At 45.5% G+C, this 8,168-nt stretch overlaps 1 protein-coding gene across 1 annotated transcript; it reads right to left on the bottom strand.

Moving 5' to 3' along the window:
* Positions 1-4,342: 4,342 nt before the first annotated feature.
* Positions 4,343-7,720, bottom strand: nfil3-6 (nuclear factor, interleukin 3 regulated, member 6). The gene is made up of 2 exons (XM_069149347.1): positions 7,435-7,720; positions 4,343-6,585 (listed from the first exon to the last, which is right to left on the bottom strand). The coding sequence occupies exon 2, from the start codon at positions 6,475-6,477 to the stop codon at positions 5,236-5,238; it is 1,242 nt and encodes a 413-aa protein (XP_069005448.1). The 5' UTR covers positions 6,478-6,585; positions 7,435-7,720; the 3' UTR covers positions 4,343-5,235.
* Between the last annotated feature and the right edge of the window lie 448 nt (positions 7,721-8,168).

Here is an 8,168-nt window from a genome sequence, read left to right as displayed (position 1 = left end):
TGGTGCTGAGTGCTCACTTAACTCTCAGGATCTCTGGAAGGGGAGAATGGACAAACAGTGCCACCTAGTGATCAAATTACAGGAGGCGAGGAGAAGAGGGATTTAGTGGTTACGCAAGAGGTATTATGACACAATATTACGTAACACCATTATATGTCTACAATAAAACGGGAGCAACTTGTGCCATAACTTTACAGCCTCATTATACGTTCAATATGAGACAATGCATGTTGTAAACATAAAGTCGATTGACTATACATGTGGTACACAGCATCCCTTTTAAATACAATAAGAAGTAAATACGTGTCATAGGGTGACATTAACCTGTTCAGTTTGACCTATATTTTTTCTTATTTAATTTGAGAGTTAAATATTTATGAGCTCATCTCCTGGTGTGTTTCTTGTTCCTCATTATATTCTATCGGTCATCTTTATTGAACCTGACTCAAGTAATTCTGGATCGGTTTCCGGTCTGTTTGCTTTGCTTGCTTCATCAGCACTGACCCACATGTCTGACAGGGACAGTGATCTGCTGTCGGTTTCCTGAAACAACCAGCGCTGACCTGACTGCTCTACTTCTCTCAGCATCGTCATAGTCATTTTAAACTTAAATTGAGACTTACAATTAATTGAATTATTATTATTATTTTTTTTAAATTTGCTGCTGTATGTTCTTTTATTAATGAGAATAAAAGATCATCTTTTCAAGAGCAGCTGTTCATAAAATGCAGTATAATCAATATAATTCAGAAGTTTTAAAAACACAACTTTTGACAAATTATTTTACCTCCAGTAGAATGATCAGTTTTCTCCTCTCGACTATTATTTCCCAAGAAGGGTTTTTCTCTGTGTCTCCTTCCGGTGTAATACTGCAGGTCCACTCAGCGCTGTTACTCAATATTATCGCTGGCGTGACGCACCGTCACTCTGCTCCACTTGGAATGTCTCAGCTTCTATTTGTAACGTCGAGTTCAGTTCGGGTCGGTCCCTATCCACACTTGAGCCAGATGCCCTTTGTGTGTGTGTGTGTGTGTGTGTGTGTGTGTGTGTGTGTGTGTGTGTCTAAGACTTACGCAGACACTGCTTGTCGTTCTTAAAACTTTAAACACACAACAAACACTTAAAAGTTGTTGAAAAATCATGTACAATATAATATGGAGACAAGCAAACATCTTACAGACGTCTCTGTAAAGTAAGGCACAGAGCACATCTGGCTTTTATAGCAAAGCACAGCACCTCACCACGTGTACACAAGTGTTACATAAGTGACTATAAGTTAACCTAAACAGTCCTTATGTTACATAACTTCTTATGCAGATATTATATAAGATATCTAGTTAGATATTATGTAACATCAGGTTTGAAATGAAAATGTTGAGTCATTATTTGAGGCTGAATGAATGTATAGACAAATGATTATGAATATATAATTACAATATTAATGACCTATAAGCTTGCAGTTGATATTACTTCCACATTCTGTTACCATTATGTCAAATAATATTGCAAATTATATAATTCATCATTATCATTTTCACCCCTTTGGAAATGGGTAAAAGACCAGGTGTGATTAAATGATCAATAACAGATGCACTGAGCAAAACCTCAGAACACATGAATGTGGAAAAATCACAAGCGCCTGATATATTTAATCTAAAAAGTATATGGTGACCCAAATTAATATCATATTACCAAAGCCAATCAAAAAGCTTAACCTTCAGCAATGTCATAAACATCCTTAATAATAAAGTAATAATAGCATCTTCTGTTTTTTACCTCGAGTGAACATTATTGTGGCTCAACCACAGGCTAAATAAGCGGCTCCCATGGTGGTAAACGATAACAAAAGTTACTGGCCCATTGCTGTTACCTACAATGAAGAATTCATTGGATCACCTTGATAAAGTTGGCGGAAGCCCCGTGGCTGAAGAGCAGGTGAAGCGGAGACCTTGGTCGGATGGTCGGATTGGCCGGCCGGCTGCGTGGACAGGTTGGTTGGACAAGTGGGGCTGTTTAGGAGGACAGCATAGAGGTAGGGGAGACAAGCAAACCGGTTTCGAGCACGGCTTGCAGCGAGGACAGACATGTAGGAAAAGGCAAGACCATCAGAGACCGCGTGACACCGGTGGGATGGGGGGTGGGCAGAAGCCCTCTGAGGTTCCGATGTAGAATCCAGCGCAAAGGCTAAACATGTCGAAAGGTTCTGTTGTAAGATCGCCCTGTGTTAAGTGCCCTGAGATGACTTGTGTTTTGATTTGGCGCTTCATAAATAAAAGTGAATTGAATCTCAGGAGGGCTTGCTGAACACTGGAGTTACAGATGGGCAGAGGACTGGTAACTGGAACACCTGGTGGGCCCTTGCAGACGGAGTAGACAGATACTCTTCTGGCTGACGGTCAGCGGTGACCGCCGACTCTGGATCTAGCTGGTGGTCGGCTGGGAGGGCTGACTCTGCAGCAGGCTCCGGGTCCGCCGACTTGGGAGCAGCCTGGATGTTGGCCGGAGCATCAGGTAACCCAGGAGCTTGCTCAGGAAACTGATGAGGTGTCGGCAGGCGGCAGAGCAGATGTTGCATTCGCTGCCTCTGGATCTGGCTTGGCTGCGCGGAGCAGGCCGGGGAGCAGGTGTGGCTGCAGCAGAGTCTGGAGGACGAATGACGTTGTTGATTAAACTGAGGGCAGGGGAAGAGTCGTCGACTGACCCAGGGGCAAGAACGACGTCATCAAGTAACCCTGGGACGGGGGAGGCGTCGTTGACCGATGAAGGGGAAGGGACGGCATCTTCAACTTACCCAGGGGCAAGAGAAGCTTCGGGACTATAGAGAAAAAAACAGCCTGGGTGCCTCTGCAGTGAAACCTGCACGGCGCTTGGCAGTTGAGAGAGCAAGACGCAGAGCAACTGAGAGGCATGATATCGCCGTGAGCCACGTCTACTTATTCTTGGGTACTCTTTGAAGGCCAACCGAGTTCCCTGAAGCAGTGACTCTTGGGAATGTGTGGGCGGGGGCGTGAGTGAGCCGGAAGCAGGCTGGTTCTGTGCTGGCTGACTGACTTGTGGCGAGGGGGCCCAAAGCTGTCTGGGTGGCTGTTTGCAGTCCGGGAGGCTGGCGGTTCGAGGGTTAGCAGGCCAGAGACTATCACGCTGGCAGCTAGCAGACTGGGAAACTGTCTGGAGGCATAGCAGGCCCAGCCTAACTTCCCGGGGTGCCAGCCGAAGGGTATTGGCTTCGGAACATGGATCTGGTTGAAAGCTAGCACACCTGAAGCTAGACTCAGAAGCCAAGGGGACGTCAGCCAAGTCGCTGGGCTGCTGGGGGTGCTCGATGTTGTCGGGGGGCCATAGCTTCTTCTTGGGGGGCTCTTTGTAAGGTAAACAACTACCACAGTAAGGTGACTCCTGAGAACGTTTATGGTCTGACCTCTTGAAGACCCTAAGCAATTTGAAAATAGCTAATTTGACCTATTTTATATTTGTTCAGGTAGGTTGATTTATAAAAACAAATCATGTGTTTTATACCATCCTAGTTTTTCGAATCCCAATTGTTGCATCCCATCTATAGCAATGGGAAACAGCGGTAACAGTTCTTGTGTTATCTTGTGTTCAAATTCTAGCAAGGTGCAGTGACAAACAGACAAACTGTAATATATCCACAGCAATCATTATCGAGACTGAGTTTGACTGCATTGTCCAATCAAATTCATTCTTCATCCAGCTGTTATAGTTGAAGCTCTAATAGAACTGTTTGTTTTGAAGGTCTTTAATGGAAACTGTTGAGTAATAGCAGGCACACCCACTGTCTCTGTCTCTGTCTGTCCTGTTACCTGCGGGGACTGAGGGAGGGAAAGCTGCCAGGTACGTGACTCCTCTCCTAACTACCTGCATTTGTCTTCTCTCGTCAACCAAATCGTACCCTTCATTTGTTAATGTTCACATGCATTCTCATTTTCCAAACACATCTGTTACTAGTGACATTATTTCTGGGCTCAAATGAGCTACGTCACGCTTTAATGTATTTGTTTTCTATCTTTCGTGGTGTTACAGTGTGTTCAGTACCTCATATTTAGCTGTCAAGCTTTGTTCTGTTGACGTTATATGTGGTACTGCGGTGATTTAAAGTGCCGCGGCCTGATTATCCTGATTTATAGTGAAGGTTCATCCTACAAAAGAACTGCATTTCCCTTATTGCAACTCAATTTTTTTTTTTTTTTTTTTTTTTTTTTCTGAGACTCCTTAATACTTATTTCCAACTTCACTTTGTTTATTTTTTAAGCCCGGTCCAAGACTTCAGGTGGAGTGCCCTTTTAATGGTTTTCCCAGAGCAAAGACGAACTCACCATTATGCTTAAATTGTCCAATTTTTTTTTTATTATTATTTTCTATATGAAAATGCACAGAGACAGCAGACATAAAATTATCGTCATCACCTCAGTACAGGTAACGGAGAAGTAATAAAATATGTTCAAACTGGACAAAGACAAACCGGGGATGTAAAACATCAAAACAGTACATGTTACAGTGTATTTCCTAAAAAAAAGAGCGCACCCTAGAGATTACAGTATGACATGTAACAAACCTAACACGTGTATTGTGTGAGTAATCTGACTCGGGACAAACCTTTCTTTTAGCCTTTGAGACCAGTGAAGCTAAAATCAGATATTTCTGGTTTCTGTTTCTGTTTCCAGGTTTTCAGCTGACCTGTCTCAGTGGTGGGAAACCTTGTGCAGTAAGTCATACCTTTTGTAATTACTAAACTGCAACCACTTCCCGCATCGTAGTGTGTTAACAACCTGCTGGCTGACTTCCAGTTGAATTTAATGTGGCTTCAGAACCTGTGGTGTCTGTATGGTGTGAGGCATGCATTGAAATTACATGACGTAAAATTTTTTATGCATGTTGTGTGTTTTTGAGTTGTCACAGTGTATGCAATAGAAAGACTATTATCCACTCAACACTTACAGATAAGACTCCCAGCCTGAGCAACATCGATAGGAGCTGAGATTGTGTAGTTGTTAGACTGCAGAGTACGAGTGGTGTGTTTGAAGACATTTAATACAATATAATACAATATTTGAAATAAAAACGCATCGTTGGCTCAACTTGAAAGTCCTTTTGAACAGCTGCATGGTCCAGCACTGCTGCTTTTCTGCTGAATTTCTCAGCTCTCTTCTGGTAAAAGTTTGTCCTTTTAAAAGTTTCGACACTGGTAAAAGAGTGACTGACTCCCAGCGTTGGTCCTCAGTTGATTTTGGCCATGAGCTGCTCTGTGAAAAGCTTCTTCAGCTGAGCCACCTCCTCACTGAGACAGTTGAGCTGAGACTTCAGGTGAGTGTTCTCGTGTTGATACTGGGCCTCGCTTTGTCCTTGTGTGGGAGCAGACTGGAGGCCGTAGCCGGCAGTTGGAGCATTGTACTGAGGGGACTGTCTACCTCTCCTGCCCTCCTCCCCCTCCAGCTGCTGGAGCCAGGAGCCAGTACAGTGTCCTGCTCCTGCTTCCCCTGCGCTCAGCCCTTTGACAGTTTCTCTCGGACCTTCCCGTCCCGCAGCGGAGAGCATGGGGCTACTCCTGGCGGTGCTTTCACCCAAAGCATCGCCCACGTCGCTGTTTCCGGGCACCTTGAAACGTAGCTTGTGAGGAAGGTTTTTCATCGCCTCTGCTTGCTCTAGCCTTCCTCCGGTGATTCCGGCAGTGTGGTGGACATCGGCAGGCGAGTGATGGAGGTCGTAACCCAGCTCCTCTGCTCTCTGTGGTGATAATTTGCCATGGTCGCTAAGCTGGTCTTCGAAGAAGATTGGGCTGCCCACACTGGACCCACCTGGTGTAGAGAATCCTGAGTCCTCCGACATGTTACCAGGATCCCTGGAGCCTCTGCTGCTCGACTGGCCCGTCTGGTTGTTTGGAGGTGGTGCTGAGGAGCTTTGGAGGGCTGCGTCCCCTCTGTGGAGATAATAGTGAGGAGTCAAGGCTTGAGCGGTGTGGTGAGGAGCTGTGGTGAGGGGCAGAATCGGGGTGTTGGAGGGGTCTTTTACCAGGCCGAAGCGAAATTTGAGGGCCAGCAGCTCCGCCCTGAGACGAGCGTTTTCCTCCAGCAGTGCCAGTACACGGCTCTCCAGGACGATGTCATTCACACGCCGCTTCTCTCGCGAACGCTTAGCTGCCTCGTTGTTCTTCTTTCTCTTGTCCCAGTAGCCTTCATCCTTTTTGTCATGAGGGATGAACTCGCGCTTGCGTCGGATGCTGGAAGCAGGACTCTCTTTGCGCTTGATCGCCGAGGTGCGACCTAGCAGGGAGCGGGCCAACAGGCTACTAGAGGTCAGGATGGACACGGCTTCATCTGTGAAGGACAGAGGCCGTGCTCCTCCTCCTCCTCCTCCTCCTCCTCTGTCTCCACCAGAAGTCACTACTGCAGGTGACTCCATGGCATGGAGCACAGGCCCATCCTGCTGCCCCCTCATCTCTTGGGACTCCCCCTCAAACATCACAATGGCTTTCCTTGCAGCTGAGAGTGGAGAGTACCGCTGTGTGGTGCTGAGTGCTCACTTAACTCTCAGGATCTCTGGAAGGGGAGAATGGACCAACAGTGCCACCTAGTGATCAAATTACAGGAGGCGAGGAGAAGAGGGATTTAGTGGTTACGCAAGAGGTATTATGACACAATATTACGTAACACCATTATATGTCTACAATAAAACGGGAGCAACTTGTGCCATAACTTTACAGCCTCATTATACGTTCAATATGAGACAATGCATGTTGTAAACATAAAGTTGATTAACTACACATGTGGTACACAGCATCCCTTTTAAATACAATAAGAAGTAAATACGTGTCATAGGGTGACATTAATCTGTTCAGTTTGACCTATATTTTTTCTTACTTAATTTGAGAGTTAAATATTTATGAGCTCATCTCCTGGTGTGTTTCTTGTTCCTCATTATATTCTATCGGTCATCTTTATTGAACCTGACTCAAGTAATTCTGGATCGGTTTCCGGTCTGTTTGCTTTGCTTGCTTCATCAGCACTGACCCACATGTCTGACAGGGACAGTGATCTGCTGTCGGTTTCCTGAAACAACCAGCGCTGACCTGACTGCTCTACTTCTCTCAGCATCATTAGCTTCATCATTAAATTTGAAACTTGAAATTAAAACTTACAATTAATTGAAAGAGTTTTAACGTTAGTGTATTGTGTTCATGTAAAAGTAAAAATTTTTTTTTTTTTAAATGGCAGAAACTCAAAAGTTATTCTAAGCAATGACTTGAGGGAATACAATTCATAAAACGGAATGATGAAACTTTTTCCCACATCACTTTGAAATGACAGGTAATAGGTTTTAACAACAATTGTTGCTGACGTAAATATAGTAAAATACAATGTCAAATATCCAGACTTTTTAGAAATATAACTGTCGGAAATGATCGTGAAATCCTTTTACCTTGGTAGAATAATTAGTTTTCTCCGCCGCGGCGCATCGCTCCCGTCCGCGTCTCCGAGCGTATCTTGGTTCGGTTCAACAAGAAGCGCTTTGCTCTCGGTGTCTCTCTCCGGTGTAATACTGCAGGTCCACTCAGCGCTGTTTACTCAATATTATCACCGGCGTGGCGCACCTTCACTCTGCTCCACTTGGAATGCCGCAGCTTCTATTTGTAACGTCGAGTTCAGCTCGGGTCCGGTCACTATCCTCACTTGAACCAACGGGACCCTGTTTGTGTGTGCGTTTCTGAGACCGCCTCCCTCTGTGCCACCCCCCCCCCCCACCCCCCCCACACACACACCTCTTTACCCCTCCCTCTTTACCCCTCCCTCTGCCATCCAGCGGAGAGCTCCAACCGACGTTCACGTAACATAGCAGTTCATGCATCATCCTCATCATCACCACCATCATCATCTGACCCCCCCCCCCCCGCCCAGTCCCCCCCCCCGGCCCCGCCACTCTGACAGGATAACCTTCCGATAACAATTAGGTAACGTTGCGCTTCTCTCTCTCTTTCTCCCGTGCAGAGAGGAGCTGTCTGCTCTGTAAGAAAATCAATCATTTTCTACAGCACTTTTAAGTATCACTGCACTTTATATAATGTCCTGTTTGGAGTACTGCTCCAGTAACATCCTCAACATCAACATCGCACCCTAAGACTCTTAACAATTTAATGAGAGTTGCTTTCAAATACG

This window comes from Embiotoca jacksoni, unplaced genomic scaffold, assembly GCF_022577435.1.
Source record: "Embiotoca jacksoni isolate LCO1_2020_lvr unplaced genomic scaffold, fEmbJac1.0.p SCAF_15, whole genome shotgun sequence".
In the NCBI taxonomy this organism is placed as follows: Eukaryota; Metazoa; Chordata; class Actinopteri; family Embiotocidae; genus Embiotoca; species Embiotoca jacksoni.
This window is presented reverse-complemented; position numbering and strand designations above follow the sequence as displayed.

Coding starts and splice junctions, on each gene's coding strand:
- nfil3-6 (XM_069149347.1), bottom strand. CDS start 6,477: ATGTTTGAGGGGGAGTCCCAAGAGATGAGGGGGCAGCAGGATGGGCCT.